The sequence below is a fragment of the Leptosomus discolor genome, chromosome 11 (genome assembly GCF_034619465.1).
Source record: "Leptosomus discolor isolate bLepDis1 chromosome 11, bLepDis1.hap2, whole genome shotgun sequence".
In the NCBI taxonomy this organism is placed as follows: Eukaryota; Metazoa; Chordata; class Aves; order Leptosomiformes; family Leptosomidae; genus Leptosomus; species Leptosomus discolor.
In genome coordinates this window covers 22051544-22070734 of record NC_141401.1, presented here as the reverse complement: position 1 = coordinate 22070734, position 19191 = coordinate 22051544, and the positions used below count along the sequence as shown (strand labels likewise).

Below are 19191 nucleotides of genomic sequence, written 5' to 3'. Positions count from 1 at the left end.
ATATTTCAAAATTAAAAAGCCACAGACTTGCATGTTTAAACTCCCAGGCTTGGCAATTTAGAAGTACTTTGAGTAAGAAAAAAATTCCGGGTTTAAACATGAGACCTTTTTGAAGGTGGCAACATTTCACCTTCCTCCAACACCATTAACACTAGGTCCCATTTCCCCTCCCATTAGCACACAGCGCAAGCAACACCGCTGCCCGCGGGTGTCCAGTACTGCCAGCTCTGCTGGCAGGACACACCATGGATTTGCAGAGGCTCCGACAAGTCCTCCAAAGGTACCTGTGGCACTGGTAGTAGTATCCAGTGAGAAGGTATCAGTGGCTCTTCCTAGTACAAAGTTAAATCGAACAGTTGGATGGATTTTCAAGGACAGATTTCTTTACTTCCTTACTTGCCTGAAAAAAAAACCTTTCTGTTTTGGTTTTTTTTTTATTTTTCCTTGAAACACAGCACTGCAGACCACCTGAAAACAGCCCCAACACCGACTCGGAGGCTATACAAACCCTCTGACCGCGCAGAACGCCACCCGCCCTCGTTACTGCCCTACGGCCCGAGCAGAGCCCCGGCAGGAGGGGAGGCTGCCCGCCGCGCACCTGCTCCCCGTCTCTGCCCCATCTCGGGGCCAGGCCTCCTGCCAGCTGCGACCCCGCGCCTACCTGGCAGAGCCCCACCTGAGCCCCACCTGGGGAGGCTGCTGGGGCCCCTCTGCCACAGCTGCGCCCTGGGAAGGAGGTGCCGGTCTCCGCGGGGGTAGAGCCCGAGCAGACACCTGCCGCGGCGTAACGCGCGCAGCCCCCCGCTGCATTCGCAGAAGGCCTTGAGGTATTGCTGTGTTTGAAGAAACGTTCGGGAAGCTCTTTGATTGAAACATTACTGTAAACAGAAGGGAAAACTAAGCTTAACACACACTCCTGCGAGCAAAAACCCAAGGGTAAAAATGCCCTGCACTTAGCACTGTCACTAAATGACTGTGTAATTTAATTTCCCAGAAACCCATTAGCTTTCACAAAAGGAAAATGAAGAGCAGATGAGAGCAATTCTTCGGTGTGAGTGGAATTTATTTAATGTAATACCTGGGGGGGGAAGATAAATCTGAAACTGTAGCGACAGACACAAAACGTCGCAACTCTAGAAAGCTTCAGCCCGCAGATCGGCAGCTCTGTGCCAGCAGTAACCAGGACGTCAGGTCCGAGGTTGTGCAAGTACAGCTGACAAGAGCCTGCCTCTGCCCGACACACCACACCAGAGCCGGGACACAGCCTGACACAGAAAGAGCCCAGAACAAAAAGATTGCTGACATTTAAAAAAAATAATAAAAAGGCAGGGGGACAGACACACCTGAATTTATTTATGGAAACTATATATGCACCTATGAAGCGAATGATACAGATAATTATCTGGAAGAGACGAAGAATTAACTGAAATTTAACTTAAAACATTAGCCTGGGTTTGAAATTTTCATTATAAAAACCAAAATACTACAAAATTCACATTAGGCTTTTAGCCAATCTGTAGTATCATATGAAAACAGTGTCAATCCAGCAATTCAGGACAGTAACACGCCCCAAAAGGAAGACAGACACTCTCAGAAGGAAAGCGAAACATAAGTCTTCCATTTGCCAAATTCATTATATACACTGATTTGGAAAAAGCTAATTTGTAAAACAACACAAGCCCATCTGAAGCCATAAAACATGGAACTTTACTGGGGTGAAACAATGGCAACACTTTGGGAAAAGTAGCCATGATCCATTACTTACAGATGAGTCAGCATCTTAATATTTTTAACTTTAATTATCAAAATAATAAGTGAATTGATAAGACATAAATGTAACACTGTGAAACTGCATGATGCCAGTCACTGCAAAATGAATTTCAAGGAACTTTTCCAGCACAGAAGTTCATAATCAATGGCTTGTGGTGGACCCGTGTCTTAGAGCAGGAGACCAGTACCCCTAAGTATTGTACCTTGATGATCTTATACTTGCATCTTTTTTACTAAGAAAAGTTTTTCTGAACTCTTAGCCTACAATAATATTTGACAGATAATTACACACTATGTGAAGCTGATGAGCTATCCTGTCACAATTTTCTTTCAACTTACTGCCCTAGTCCTGTAAAATGAGATTAACTGAAGCACCTGTCAATCTTTGTTGTGTCCCTGTTTTTTCATTATTTTCTTTTAACATTTTCCTCTTTCTTCCTAATGAATTCTCTGAAGAATACAAAATATTCTGTCCCCACTGTTCTCCAAGTTGATATCAGTGTAACCGCATATAAATTATTTCAGATCAATCTTGCCATTACTCATGTCTCCAGAGATCATTTCCGTTGTGATGCCTATTTTATTCCACCTGTTAAATTAGTAATGTCTACAGCAGGCAACTCAAGGAAAACTAACTATTATTTTGACAAATACAAGGTCTGCCAACTCACTATTTGCATCTGCCCTCTCCCTTCCTAAAACATAATTAAAACAAGATTCATAGCAAAAACTATAATGGCATCATTAAGGGACAGAGTGTATCCTCAGCAAATTTGCTGACAAAACGAAGCTGGGAGGAGTGGCAGATACAGCAGAGGGCTGTGCTGCCATTCAGTGAGATCTGGACAGGCCAGAGAGTTGAGTGGAGCAGAACCTGATGAGGTTCAACAGGGGCAAGTGTAGGGTCCTGCACTGAGGGAGGAATAACCCCACACACCAGTACAGGCTGGGGGTCGACCTGCTGGAGAGCAGCTCTGCGGAGAAGGACCTGGGAGTCCTGGTGGACAGCAAATTGACCACGAGCCAGCAATGTGCCCTCATGGCCAAGAAGGCCAATGGCATCCTGGGGGGCATTAAGAAGAGTGTGGCCAGCAGGTCGAGGGAGGTTCTCCTCCCCCTCTGCTCTGCCCTGGTGAGGCCACATCTGGGGTACTGTGTCCAGTTCTGGGCCCCCCAGTTCAAGAGAGACAAGGAACTACTGGAGAGAGTCCAGCAGAGGGCTACGGAGATGATGAGGGGACTGGAGCATCTCTCTTAAGAGGAGAGGCTGAAAGACCTGGGTCTGTTTAGCCTGGAGAAGACTGAGAGGGGACCTTATCAGCACTTACAAATATCTAAAGGGCGGGTGTCAAGAGGATGGGGCCAGGCTCTTTTCAGGCTTACCCTTTATATTCATAGTATTAGTTACAGCATAAGAAATTATATTTTGATTAACCATCCGAATAATTTCTAGCTCTAATTGCTGTAACAAGCTTCTACTCCCTCCCTCATAAACACTGACCGATGGGTGTCTTGACATCCCTGCACTGTCAGGTCCTCCATACTCAGTGCTGGCCGTAAGAAAAGACAGCGGCCATACCCAGCACAAAGCAGCAGTTCATTTGTTGGGAAGGGGAGCACAGCCATCACCTCGCTAGGATACTAACAGAGGTGACTGTTATAACACCAACAGATGATATGAAATAAACTGGTACTACAGCCCTGCAGCTGGTCTACTAGAGTCAGTGAGTAGGGGAGGTCGGGAAGATGCAAATGATCTAAAATGCTCCATTCCCACAGAGGGTTTCCGATTATGACAGTTTCCAGTTATCTTGGTTGACCAGTCTGCAAATCCTGTAGCTAGCTCAGGAACACCTGGAGCTCTAAAATTTAATCAAATTAAATTGTAAAGCAGCTAGTTAAAGAAATAATGAGAAAACAAAGAAGTATATTTAAAAAGAAATTGAAAGAATGACATCTCTTTCTACTCAAGCGACAGATGTCAACAAAGCAAGCTTGTATTCCACCATCATCTTTTCACTCACTGTTGACTGTATTTTTTAATTACTTTTTATCACATGCAAGCTTGTGGAACTGTGTAGTACACATATGAACAAGAAGCATAAAAGTTTTGCCTTTATGCTTTCTACCTCTTGTGGAAAGACAGTTACACGGAAAAAAAGGAAGTGACCCACTTCAAATGTTTCAAGACGGACCAACAAAAACCCCTTTAAGCTATATTTAAGAATGACCTGCTTGCTTTCTTCCTGGTAAGCACAAGCAGATGAGCTCAGTAGAATGAAGTCCAGGGAACAGGACAACAGAAGATACAGTACCACATGCTTGAAGGGTCCTAGCAAAAACTGACCTCTACTTGCAAGTGCAGAGTACTAAAATGCAAGATAATTACAGAGAATCTCCTATCCTTGAGAACAGTTTTCTAGAATGTAATTAAAACAGAAAGTGTGGAATAAGCAAAGATTATAAGTCTAAATGAAGCTACAATACCACCAATGTATCTTAGCCTGATTTTCTACATATCTCTATGGATACCAATAGACTAAGCTGGTGCCAAGAGGATTCAGTAGTTTTACTTAAAATACAAGCAACGGCCCTTCTTTTTTTATACTAACAAATCAACAGGATAATTCTAGAATTCATTAGTGAAGAACACTAACCAATCCAACGTAATAGCTTTACTTCCTCCACAAACACTTCAAAAATATCTAAATGAATATGGAAATGCATCTTTCTGTGGCAAATTGTTCATTATTGAATCATTATCAACTCTTGTTAGACAAAATTTCTCTCTTTTGCAATGTACAAGATCATTAAAATGTTGGAGAGCTCCATCACGAAAGACAGTGGCACTTTATAATCCGCTATCTCTTCAGGCAAATATGCTTACGGCTGAACATAATACACAAAACAACAACATCCCCTTGACACACAATTCTTTCTTTTAATGGTGCTCTTAAGTGTTGACAGCAATGGTGAAATATATTGTTGCTCGCTCTTTTTTTTTTTTTTAATAGTTTAAAAGTATTTCAGAAATGTATTCTAGGCACGGTAAAATGTTGGAAAGGGATGTGTTTCTTGTATCTTCAGTGTGGAACCCCAGGCGCTCCATCACTCTGTTAGCCTAGTGAAATATTTCCTATAAGCTCATCAAGTTCATGTTCTTAGCCTCCATCTCCTTTTACCCTCTGAAGATCACACAATAATCAATCAATGCATTAAATACCATCTACAGGAACTAATAAAATGGATGGGTTTGTTCTGTTTATGTGAACGTGTCCACCATTTGCTATTAACAAACTGTGAAATATTTTTTTGTCTAAAAAAAGCTTAATAAGAAATCTCATTTTTCTTTGCAATAATAGACAAAACCCCATGAACACAGATAGTGGTACTAAATAAAAAACTACTACTCAGTCTTTTTACGTTGCTTTTACCATTCCTCTCTCCAAAGTTTCAGCATCAGCTTAAGCTGCAAAAAACTCATGATGTGGAAGTATGATATACAAAGCTGTATCCTATACTGTAGCAATAAGTAAAACGAGTAATTTTTTGTTATGACAAGCCAAAAACCACAGGTGAGATACTATTAAAAGCATACTTTTAGTTTTGAGGTAAGATATATACTGAAAGCTTCCTATAAGTCTTTGCTGCATATAGAAGGAAATTAATTACTATTGCTCCAACAAAATAAAAGCCGTAAGAACTGTTAGCCATAAAGCATTACAAAACTCTTTCAGTTCACAGCTGCTTTGGCTAAGTGACTGACATATACACATCTTGTAATTCATTAATTCTCTCTACAAAACAATCTCAACAGCAGCTTCTTCTCAAATCTGTATTAATGATGTAATTCTATTATGTCTAATGGATTCAACTAGCCGTGTCTTCAATAAAACTGAAAAACTAAGAAGATACAATTGCACCAATTATTTTCTTCATATATTTAAAGGCATATATTTGAGAAATTGGATGGCTCAAAATAAAAGTATGAGCAAATATTTTGCCTTTGGTACTACAATTTTTTTTTAAAAAAAATTCAAACTTTGCTTCCTATTTTTGTAAAATAAAATCAGTACCAGCTACAACGCCTAGAGCCATTCCATACATACTACAGACCAAAATACCAGAGAAGCAACTGAAATAACCTGTCTTTTTAGCCCCCTGTGTTTAAAAAAAGACAACATATTTGAAACAGTAATGGGGGAAGCTCTACTCTGCCTTATCAAAATAACTACGGGAAACTACATTTTAGCTTTACTGTCTTCAGATTTAAGCATCATTGACCAACTGACATGTCCTCTCTCTAAACAAAGACTACAGACACGGTCATTTTAAAATTACATATTTTCAGGTTCATATATGAAGGTTTAAACAAAATTCTGTTTTCAGCAATAGCTGTGCTTTGTCTGTCTCTATTTCAGAGAAAATTAAAGTAGTAAACAAAGACTGAGCAAAGTAGAAAGATTTCCAAAAGAAATTGCAGACCACCAGGATTTGGATTTAGGTAATCCACTTAGATTACCATGGCTATGTCTTAGAAGGACAATACCGAGATCGCAAAATAGGTCATGTCTACAAGATACAGTATATATATATATATATAAGTGAAACAATGTCAAATGTACAAATTCAGAACAAATATTCAGAGTCATCCCTAAGTTTAAGATACAAGAAAAAAAAAGACTGTCCAAACACCATGTATTGACAAACAAGAAATGTTTTTAAATCAACATTTCTATGCTCCAAACCGGAATAGGGAGAAGAGTTTCAAACAATGCCACTGATACATTAACACGTTTCAGGTAACACAAAAGCACAGGCAATGAAGAAAAAGCTCTCAATACCTAAGCCCACAAAATACAAAGCATATTTTGCTTGCTTGTTTTTTCAGTTTCAGAAGCAGAAAATGTTGGACACCCACAGGCCTGGAAGCACTAACAACACTTGCCTAGCAAAACAGGAGTCTGCATCTCTTTCTCAGAAGTGAAAATAAGCTTCAAGTTTGAAAGATACTTAAATTGGTACAGAAGATCAAAAATAAGAGGTAAGCCCTCAAATGATTAACTGAATAAAAGCCTGAAGTAAATTGGTAGGTCAGGAATTGATAGTGTCAGAAAAAAGAAAATTTCTTTTTTTAAAAGCACAAATTAAAAATTGCTATATATGTCTTCTCAGCAAAAGTTAAGCAAAATTCAGCTTTAAAATAATTTAGAATTTACAAGAGAAATGTAAAAATCAAAACAAAATTTAGCAGCTTTCCAGATCAACTTGAGAAAATCTAGAGGGTTCCTTCTTCTAAAAAGCCCTGGACAATGGCCTTTACGAGGAATTTGCCCAACATAAAAAGATTTCAATACGGAAATCAGGGTTGCTACGAGAAATAGAGCAACTTCCAGATGCCTGACATGTCAGGCCTAGACAAGGGAATGAAAAATGTCTCTTTCTGACCAAAGAGGCTTTGAGGGGATACTCGTAAAGAATTACCTACTTACCCATCAGATTTGAGTTCATGAAAGGTGTCGGGGACAATCCTTCATGGGGCCCTAATCGACTGTCATTCAAGTGATCACTGTAATGAGGACTGTCTGCAAAACCCTAGAGAAAAAAAGACCAGAGTATTAAACAGATTATTTGGCAGCCCAGCTAATTGAGTGCAATGACACTTTCCTAATTAAATGTGCAGAGTCACAATTGGTCATTAATCACAAAAGTTGGCTTTCGGGTCTATCTCACAGAAATTACTCCCTGCCCACATTTTAGTTTCTCCCCCTCTTTTCTTTCTCCCCCATCAAAAAGAAACGGCATAATTTCTTAATAATCTGTGTCCTCACGGACAACATTTCTAAAAAATGAGTAATACTGAGATATTTTGATACTTGAATCCTCTTAGTGTTAAGTCACTAACCACTGACAGAGTGAAATTAGTCTGAAGAACTCACAACTGATTTTTTATTTTCCCTAAAGTTTCTGTTTGCATTAATAAAATAACACAGTAAAAAGGTCAGGAAGTGTCACTGACATTAGGAAAAAAAAATGTTAGCGCAAATGAGAAGAAGAAATCCCATTTCCCCTTGCAGCCTGCTATTAACGTTACAGATTAATAGGCATTTTGACACTATCGCATTACTAAACAGCATAGCTCACTGACAGAAGGTTTATTTTCAAATAGTGATTAAACAAACAACTTTGCCACCCAGTTTGCAAACAAGCACTCAAACTGAAATACTGGTCTGCAGTTTTCTAGCATCAGTATAGCCAACTTAGCAGGCTTGGAGTGACCCTTATGGAGTCAGTCAGGAAACACTGGCTTATGGAAAGGTTGCACCAAAAGTACAGAAACAGAAATCACTGAAGCCCTAGGATGCATGTATTACTTAATTAACCCAATTACTTAAAATTCTCTTTTGTACATATCAAAATGCTTTCAGCTTTTCCATATAAAGGTGTCAACATGGTATTTGCCATTCAGACTGATCAAATGTGCACTGACTCACTTATTCTGTACAAAACATGACAGACCTGGCACTCAAAATTGCACCTCCTTTGTAGCCAAAGTTTTGAAAAATATTTTGTAACCTTATCTTACAATTCCCACTTACTTGCTTCTTTAAGTCTGTCAGAGAGAAACCTAAAGCTCAGACCTAATTAAGTGAGGGGGAGAAATTGTTCACAGCTACCAGAAACCATCTCAAGTGCCTTGGGACTACAAAATCATCAATCACTGAACATTTATCATTTTTTCAGACTGCAGGCTCACATGCAAGACAACATTAATGGGGCTGAAACAGGCCTCAGTATCTTTGCAGGCGTGCTGTCAGTTCCACCAAAGGGCTAGTAACTGAGGGCTAAATAACTGTCACATCACTACCACTGCTTATGGATGCATGTCACAACTCCGGCTGCTATTCGGCTTTAAAAGTAATCTTCTGGGAGTCCCAACTCCCCAGTGAATCTTCGGCTGACTTTATCTGCTCCAGAATCAGCGATACACATGTGATAGGCATTCAGAAACAATCCTAGTGACATTTACAACTTGGTTATGACCACAAGGGTGTCCTCTGGTAACCATGACCTAGCCGCGTCTGTCAGAGAAGCAGCATGTAGCAGCAGCTGCTGAGGAAATGGAGTGGCTCCTAGCTAAGGTCACCACATGTGGTTTATTTTTATGCTGAAATGAAACAAAAAAGAAATTAAATCTGCTGAATAAAGAAACAAAAATCTGCAAAAAGAGGACCAAAAAGATATAGCTCCTAAGTAGGCAGCTTCCTATTTGTCTCTCCACTTGTACTCATTATTGCGTTGTTTTTTTTTTTTTTTTAAAACCTTCCTCCCTAAGACAATACTTCAGCTATATTTTATTTTCAAACAAACTAGGAAGGACACTATCAGTGGTAAAAGAGAATCCGTATCTCAGACATTCAGAAAGTGGTACTCTGATGAGCCCCAGAAACTGGAATCTTCATGAGACCTTTATTCACAAAGTAACAGAACTGCTGAAAATACACACCATGCAACACAATCTACCTAATGCACAGGGTTAACAATGCTCCTCCCCAAGTTAATATTACATATCCCCCCCAAAAAAATAAAGGAACTGGAAAACTGGGTGGGTAGCTTACACAGAAATGAAGGTTCTCCCTTCTATCATCAGAATTCCTTCAAATAATTCTTTACATCACGTTCTTTTCATATACCCTCTCTTTCCCAGGATGCACTTGCATCCAGTTACCACAGCACCAAAGTTACATGTCTATGCCACCAGACTAATCAACTACTTTACCCGGAAAATGCTCCAAGAGGTTTTTCACAACGCTAAAGTCACAGAAAACAGAACATTTACTGTATGGGGGGAAAATGTACTAAGGCATGTGCAAACACTTTAAATGGAATTGTTTTTTCTGTACTTGAACTCAATTCCTAACTAAAATTGTGTCAGACATTTCATTCTTTGTCACGCATCACAGAATTTACACTTGTGCAAGTGTAACCTCTCTCAACCTCTATGTACAGTGGACCTACGTAAAGAGGTCTTATTTGGCCACCATCCTTGACACTTGACACTAGTTATTCACCGCTTTAGTAATGAGTTATGGATTATCAGCTCAAGCAGCAGAGTTTTGTTTGGGACTAGAAACCCTGGGCTGATTCCCACACATAACTCATCCACACAAAATGAATATAAAGTAACCACAAACACATACAGTTTTGATTTAATAAACTTCTTTTTCACTTCACAAAAGCAAATTAAGCAAAATCATAAGAGGTCTAAAGGACAATGATTTAAATTACATAGAGTTATTTCAGAGCATTCTTCACATTTAAGCTGTACTTCAAATAAAATTGCATTCCTGATACCATTCCTTGCTTTTACATCTGTATTGTTAACTTACATAATAAAGAGCATGTAGTTCTACTGGGATGAGCAGTAGATGGGAAGATCAATCATAGATGAAAACTTTAGAGGCTTCCAATAGCTTCTGAAAAGCTACTGGAAGCTTCTAGTCATACAATCAAGGCTTAAAAAAAAAATGTATTTAACAAATATGATAGTGCAAATTGACAACATATGTTTACAGCTTAAAGAAGAATGCAGTTGAGAGTCTTAAAGAGTCCATCTGCAACACCAATAAAGGACAGTGGTTTATTAAAAGGTATAGCCCACCTGTGTGACTAAGTAACAAAGAGAAAACACCACCAGCTAGCACCTGAACTCATCCCTCACGGCAAAAGCAACCAGCGGGGGGGGATATATACACATTTCTATGAGACCCCCTTTTCAAATCTATGTTTTAAGGAAGACTCAATAATATATACAGCCAAATTTCATTCATTCTTTCTGAGAAAGGAAGGAAATCTCAGCTCACAGCAATTTCGAAGACTACCTCTGAAAGGGGACTCACTTCCTTGTAACTAGATTGATACCACCTCCAAGCAGAAACAGAAGCCAACTATGCCAAAAGCTCCTCTCCCTCTTGGAAGAACTGTTCAGTGATATATATTCTGACCTGACTCTATGGTACGGGCTGGTGACATCATTCGTTGGACCACAGGTGGGCTTCCAAAGCCCTCTGGAGGATTGCTACCTATCGTTACCTGCAAGGCAAGTTTGACACAGAAAGGCCAGAAGGAGACACTCCATGCTGAGTACTCATCCCCATGGCTGCCACCTTTGCTCCCCAGCAAATACACCAACAGATTTGCATGCAGAGTGCACAGTTCCAGTATTTAGCAAATAACTGGCAAAAAGTCTGCAAAACAGTCTTCTGTTCCGAGCACCCTATTCTGAAGGGACTACAGATAGCTCAGGGTGATTTTCTGCTTACAGAAAGAAAACTGGTTTTGAATATGGTTAGATGCCATAGCAGTAAACTCAAAATCATCTTGTTTCTTCCAACCTCTTACACATCTACTACAAAAGCAGGCTTTACCTTTCCCAAAGGAAGACAAAACTCTTCTTTCTGTATTCTTATAGCCCAAATAAAGTCTAATGGGGGTTAACTGTTCCCTTACAGCACTGTGCAACGTTGCCAGGTCTCTCCCTGGATTTCAGTCTGACTGTATGTTTGTAATCAGAAAGACAGTATCAGATACATCTACAAATAAAAGCAATGAGTATTGTCTACTAATAATACTTGTCATGCAATGCATCTGAAAGACTACTACTAATTAGCACTGCAATTCAACTGAGCAGCGAAAGCACTCTCAATGTTAAATGCTCTATTTTGTTCATTTTTCAGGTATTTCATTGATTAGAGTGATGTTCTCTAATCATTCCAATAAAGTACGTCCATCAATTAAAAAAAAAAAAAAATCAATAGTTGCGACAGTTTTCATTCCCACCTCTTCTGCGTAAGATGTCCCAAATATCCAAGTGATTGAGGCTATATCTGTGTCAGGAAGATTTTCCATGCACAGGTATGCTAACACAGCCAAACCAATTAAAAATCTGAGACTATTTACAAAATCATAAATAGTTGTATACAGGACACCTGAAAATTATCTTACAGAATGTATTATTCTAGAAGACCCAGAAGAAGAAATGGGAAGAATAGAGAAAACAAGCCCTTACTAGGCATGTTTAACCTACCAAACCATAAGGGAAGACCTGACACAATGAGTCTATGCCCCATTTTGCAAAATAAAATGGTAATTAACCTCCTAAAACTCAATGTCTTTCAATGACCATTGAAGTTCAGACATTTTGGGTTAAGTCAATCACAAAACTCACCTAACAAGCCAAAAGGCCTCCCCAGCTCACTGTTCCTACCCCTTTTCATTGCACTGATTCCCAAGCTTGTGTAGTATTCATCCTCTCCCTTTCGCCTCCACTTCAAAAATGTAAAACTATCATCCCTTAGTAACTATTTCTGAAGTCACACCAGGATTTGTCCATGCATAAGCAAAACTGTACTCCTGATCCCAACTCAAGCTGTGGGTTTTTTGGTTTTGGAGCACAACATTGTATTTCCACTTCAGGATAAAATGTGGAAAACAAAGGAGCCACTAAGTAGGTGGCACACATTTTTCCCACGCATTTACTGACCCATGAAATAACTTTTTCTTGTACCATTAACCACTCCACAGCATTTTATTTACTCCTCCACCAAACTATAGAAAACAGACCTTTTCTCTTTGCTTCTCCTCGCTTATCCCCAAGCCCTCTCCTACACAAGTCCCTGGGAACAGACCAAAATTGGACCCTGTTGTGGCTCATAAACAAGCTGCAAGATCACTAAGTGGGTATTTGCATTGTAGCAACTTACAACACAGCTCCATTATCACCTTTAAATTTAAGACATTAAAATTCCACTAAAATGAATAGTTGACTCCAGTTTGACATGACTACTGAGGAATAAGATTAAATTTAATAAATGCTGCTTCCAATTCCTTGAGTTTTGGAACGTTTGACTGACCTTAACTAACAAATATTAATTGTTTAAAACTCAGGCATACTGAGGTCCCCTGCAAGCTAAATTTGGCTATGATCATATGAATCAGGCAACAGTCATCTAAATGTGACTCTACTGCTGAAATCCACTTTATTTTGGATTATCCACCTCTCCAAACTAATCTGAGAATTCTAAAGGCAAACAAGAGGGGAAGAAAACAAAAGGAGGGGGGAAGTGGGGAGACAAAGCGAGACACAGAGACAGCTAGAGACAGCCAGCCAGCCCCAGAGAGACAGACTACACCTGAGAACACGGTAGTGAGTCATAGACCAAAGATTAGACAAGAGGCTCGGAGCAACAGCCATACCAAGGTGTCTTAGATAATTTAAAAGACTATGGATCACGTGATCATCTATGTTTCCAGCAATAAACAAGCATTTTGTTTTGGAAAGAGTGTTTTCAGTCATTGAATCTACAGATTTGTCAACGGCTCCTAGAGGAAATACTACAGACCCAAAACCTGCCTGGGTCTACTGAACGCACAGATCAGGAAGAACCTCGCAAAAGTGAAGGTAAGCTAAAAACAAACGCAGGGAAGAGTACTCTTCCCTTTTGCCTTGAGGATCATCTGCACTACAGTCGTTCATCTTAACCGAACACCAAGAAACATCACACTGTCACAGGTCATGGCACAACTCTATTTAAATCACCTACAGTCTTGCAGCAAACTATTACTGAGGACCAATGTTGCTTCCCAACGGTGACCAAAAGGATTTTACAAAGTATTCACCTGAGAAGAACAGGGAAAGACACAGTAAGACAGCAAAATGTGTACACTCCCAAGTACACTTCTGACAGAAAAGTACTAAAGAAGCACAGAGATCCCCACAGCTGTATTTTAAGAATTCAGTCTATCATTTTTAAAGAAAAAAATTCACAAATTCATAAATTTTGAGTAACTTTAAGGCTGAAAATACAGAAGTTCCAACCAACTCTACAAGAACAAACCAAGCTAAGTCTGAAAACTTACTTTCAAGTTACTTATACATAGACTGTAAGCTGGGATGTTGCAATTACAACTACACTTGACCATATTGTATCATCCTATGGACCAGAGAGATGTGCACAAGAAACTTCTATGAGGGAATGGGGAATCACGCGCTAAGTCAGTTTGTGGCTGAACATAATTAATCAACAATACATAAGCCTCCTACGCAACTAAAAAAAATTCCAACCAATTGGCATTATGATCAAAAACTAAAATAAAAAGTCAGCTTCTTCAACAACCAAATCTTTTCCAATACAACCAATAACAAATGCATCCAGCAACCTCATTTTCTCTGCAGTAAGAGTACCAATATCCTCCGTAAGGACAACAACGGGTCTGTCGCAGGTCAAACAGAGAATTACCGTAACTTTCTAAACAAGGGAAAATGCCAGGGTGGTGGCGGCAGCAATGAAGCACACTGACAACAATGGGGGAATCCCCACACTCCTTAAGACTATGCTATCCACATTATCATCAATCGCCTGCTACAATCCAGAAGATAAGAGACCAAGCTGAAGACCAGTCTGACGTGTCAGGAAACAAACGCCTGTCCCCTCCACGGTCATTTCCCAGCCTGCTGAGAACAGGCAGTACTTCATGCCCATCTCATTTGATTGGGCAATAATCTTGTATAACACTTACTAAACAGAGGAATGAACGTGGTTAGCTGATGGAGATCACCCAACCACACCAGAAACAAGGAGCTGTACACTTTCTCATTTTAATTCTGATTTCCTTTTCACTATCAGCAAGTCTTAACCTTCCACTACAATACCTTAAAGATAGAAATGCAGCTTTATACATTACTTGTTCACCTGCTATACAGGGGAAAAAAAAGTAGTTATCACCACCCCCAATTTCAGGTATTATTGAGAAAAGTCAAGAGAGCTTTCACAAGTACCCTCCAAGTGCCACCCTAAGTTACATGCTTTGTAACAGAGCTCTAAAAACATTCATTAGCTTATTTCCACATACCAAGTTGAAATAGAAGAAAATGATGTGTGCAGGAATGGAATATTTGAACAACTGAAAACATGGTGGGTTTTTTTTTTTTTTTTTTTTAACCTGGTTGAGCTTTGGAAGGGAAAGGAGGACATAGCACATTGAACAAGGAATCTATTTTGAATCAATCACCATTTTCTCCAGTTCTAAATCCATTTCCAGGAAGTTAACTTGGTGAACGATGCATCTGATTTTAAACAGCTCCACCCAATGGCCCATTACACCTCTCTAAACTCTTGTGGGACAAATCAACATGATCTGTAATGGGACGACTTCCTGCCTGCATGTAAAACTAGTTCGTGAACAGATTCCAATGCTAATTTCAATATGATAGGTAGTTGCAATAAAAACAAAACAGAACAAACAAAAACCCCACTTCTCCGATACAGCTTATATGACTGAAACCAGATTTTTCCAGCTCTCATCTAAGCTATAAAACAGAAAATAAAATAATACAAGTATAGCCACCATACAACAATAACTGCTTAAAGACAAAAACCTAACTAAACCATTCAGAACTTAAATATCAAATCTGGCTTTGAAAAGTGGTGCTCATAAATTAAATTATAAAGTAAGCTGCATTTGTGAAAGTGTCCTGCGCACTGAATATGGGATATTTAATCCTGGCTTTGATTTCACACTGAATCATCTGCTTACTTATAGAACGCAACAGGAAAGGCAAATAACCAGCAAAGAACCACCAAACAACATCCCTCCCCCGCAAAAAAAAACAACAGAGGACAAAAAGGACACAAATACAACAGACTTGATAACACTTACTGTATTTCTGTGTCCCTCTTGTCTTGTTTTGCTATTTAACAGCTTCCTTTCTTGTTATGTACCTGAGATTAAGAGGTATAAAATACTATTTCAAAAACCTGCTATCTCATTACTATTTTTTGACTTCTTTGCAAATTAAAAGTACTACTGGTGGTAGAGGGGGGGAAGACTAGTTTGGGCATATAGTATTTTGGATTCCAATTCATGTCTGAGTGTTCTACATACAATAGAGGGCATAACCTGTTGACTGATGCTACAAACCCCTCTATATCTAGCAGTGGTATCTTGATCAGTTCAGCTCTGACTTCAGGTAGATATATAGCAGAGTTACATAAATGAAAAGGAAGATAAACTGCATACTCAGTACTGAAGCTAGATTCTGTGTTAAATCAGGTCAAAATGTACACTCACAGCTTTTAGTGCAATATACATGCTGGAATATACTGAAAACACCCACAGTTCAAATTTTGGAAGAAAAATACCACAGCTAATTTATGCTACATTTTTAACAGTTAAAATTATTATGTGTGTATATATAAAAAGGTTATCCACCAAGGAAATGTCTCCAAGCAAATCTAAAAATATTTTTCATAAGACAGCAATCTAAACAGATGAAAAACTAACTCACTCCTTTCACTGCAAAGACATGTTACAACAAAATCAAAATAACGAAAGAAAACCTCGCAGAGCATTATTCTTTATGAAATAAAAGCAATCATTAGCCACACTGCAATAAAAACTAGGGTAGAAAAATGTTTAATTAAAAGACAATGTTTATCCCCAAAAAAATGATTATATCAATTTGCTGCTAGATTACGAGTATAAATTACAGCTCCCAAACAAAGCAGGAAAGCTAAAAAGTTCACTTTCAAGTGCTACAGTGCACTATATTACTATGCAGCAAACACGCTACTTGGTTCAAGTACCTCAGACTGCCTCCGAAGAGCTCAGTAGAGCAAGGCTTTCAAAAAGCAGCTTTACAGTCCTCTGCAACACACACTAAGAGCCAGCTACCCTTCTAATGCAAGGGATTATGAACACACGCAGAAAATATCTCTAGCTCCATATCACTCAGATAAGGGAGGGACTTGCATACATTAACCAGAAAATAGTCACTGAAAACCCACCGCTGCTGCACACACAGAACTAAAAGCAAGACTGGAGAGTGGGAAGAAAAACAAGCACCACAAAAGACAGAAAAATTTGACACAGTACTGCATATGGACTTCAGTATAATAATTCAAGCATAAGGAAGACCACCAGCACTTTGTAAAATTCCACTGTCTTGCTAATTACCATTCTTGAATTATTCCTCTAAAAAAATGAAGCTTTCCTACTTTTCTTTACCCCTCCCCATAGATACATTTTCAAATTATTTCAAATTTCCATTATTCTAACTAAACATTTAGCCTATGCAAAAAAGATTTTGCACACAGAAGTCACCAATGTCTCGACGTATACCTTTTCACAAATTTAAGATTGTCACAGCCAATTCCAATACAAATACCCACTGTTCTTTCAGTGGCAGAACACTATTTAACATTAACATTATTAGCTAAAGAAAAACCAAGGTTTTCTCAAGCCTGCAGCGATTCTCAGCCTTCAGTGTTAGTTCAAAACACTACAGAAATAAGAATATTTTAGTTTTTAAAAAGGTACTACCAGAGACTCTTAAAATAAATTAAACTGCTATGGGATATAAGAGAAGGACCTTTGGTAAATCAATTATTGATCAAAAGATTAAAATACATAAACACTCCATCCCAAGCACAGGAATATATGTCCAGTTTTCACAGTGAAATTAAGTTACCAATGTGTTTTCCCCACAAAACTGTTCTCAGCCCAATGTTCATCAACAATTTCATGAATAAATCAAAAAGAGTGGGTGAACAAAGACATAGAAAAGTTTTTTGATAATGAAACACATTTAAAAGTAATCCTAACTAAATATTACTGCGGAGTTTCAAAGCAAGTTCTCCATGAAACAGGAAGTAAAACAGAAGATAAAAGTTGGTGTAAAATAAATACAAAAGAAACACGTTAAAAATAACACAATGTCATAACAATGTGGTAACTACTAGAGACATTCAAAACCTGCCTGGACACGTTCCTGTGTGACCTACTCTAGGTGGTCCTGCTCTGGCAGGGGGGTTGGACTAGATCATCTTTCGAGGTCCCTTCCAACCTTTAACATTCTGCGATTCTACAGTTTTTGAAACAATATCAGTTTTGAAACAATTTTGAAACAATATCACTTCAGAGCTCAGTGACAGTCAAAAAATACAAAAAGAAATGAGTAGGCAAGGAACAGAGAACGAAAGCATCACTACGTCATGCAGAACTCGATGGTACACTCTCCCGTTGGCTGGTGCATGCAGCTGTAACCACCCTAACTCCTAAGTTATACAGAAGCAGCACGAAGATTCAGAGACTGGCGCAGAGAACTAACCACAGGTTAGGAGAAGTTACTATAAAAGCAGAAACCAATCAATTACAATTCTTCAGTTTGGTCGAGGAGAGACGCACAAGTGGCATGTAAAATAAAGGTGGGGCGGGGAAAATTATGAAGTACATCAGTAACAACCAATCATCACTATTCAGAACACAGGAACATGGTAGAAATAAGGTAAATCACGGGTCAGCACACTTAAGGCAAAAACATCAATATTTTTGCCACAAACCGCTTATAATTATTGCCAGAACTGTAATCAAAGTCAGAAAAATTCACAACTTGCCAAGAACGAGTCCACTGATAGCTGTAAGAACAATGTCCAACAGGTCAGCTCTGTTCAGGCAATCTCCTAAACCCCTGGCTTTGCCAGGAGAGTACTACAGTAAAGGTGTCAAAGTATTTGCCCCATACTTACACTTTTTCCTTAAGCATCACTGCTGGACACAATCAGACCATCTATACCAACCTGAACAGACCTCTGGCACGAGTTGGGAAAGGACAGGAAAGGAAGATCTCCTTTAGCCAGTCTTCCACCATCTTATTTAATTAGCTTTTAACAGGTATGTACTTACTATCACTGAATTCCAATTCTATTTAATTGACAATTGCTTATCTTTATGTACATTTGGAAATTCCAGACAGTACTGGGTCAACAATTTACTTTCTTAAATAATTTGGTCACTGTACTCTGACCTTTAAAGGAAAACCCCAGTAGTAGGCTGCACAGAGATTTAAATTAAAATATATATATATATATATATTCACACACAAGACAGAAAAGAGTAAGTGGTACCTCTTGAGGTTTCAACTTTTCTATGTCCGTGGAGAGGTCTGAGCTTTTCCCATGAAGACTGCCATTCTCCTGTAAACAGGCAAGCAGTAAGAACAATTAGGACAAGAATAACATTCTATATTGAAATTATTGGAAAAAGCACTGGATTCTGAAGTAAAAGTTGAACACGTGAGACAATGATAACTTACTTAAACTCTGCATGTTAATCACAAGGAATAACCTAGGAATTCAAAAAGCTAACTGTACCATTTGCCTTGCTCCCAAGAAACTGATCTATATTCTTACAATACAGACCCCCCCACTCATTTTAGCTCTTCCTCAGAGTCATCTTATTTGGCAGCATGAAGAACTTATCTTTACTCAAAATTCTGAAACAGCAGTGTAATGTGTCTCATTAGTTGAAAAAAAAAAAAAAAAAAATGAAGGCCATACGTCTTCCCCAAAATTTATGCATGCA

At 38.8% G+C, this 19191-nt stretch overlaps 1 protein-coding gene across 1 annotated transcript in view; it reads right to left on the bottom strand.

Annotated features, from left to right (window-relative positions):
• Positions 1-19191, bottom strand: part of TCF12 (transcription factor 12) — a 171262-nt gene that overhangs the window by 101477 nt on the left and 50594 nt on the right. Inside the window, exons 5-6 of the mRNA XM_086471565.1 lie at positions 18735-18803; positions 7263-7365 (exon numbers count right to left, since the gene is read on the bottom strand). Coding sequence (XP_086327691.1) covers positions 7263-7365; positions 18735-18803 — 172 coding nt within the window. The remainder of the gene's footprint in view (positions 1-7262; positions 7366-18734; positions 18804-19191) is intronic.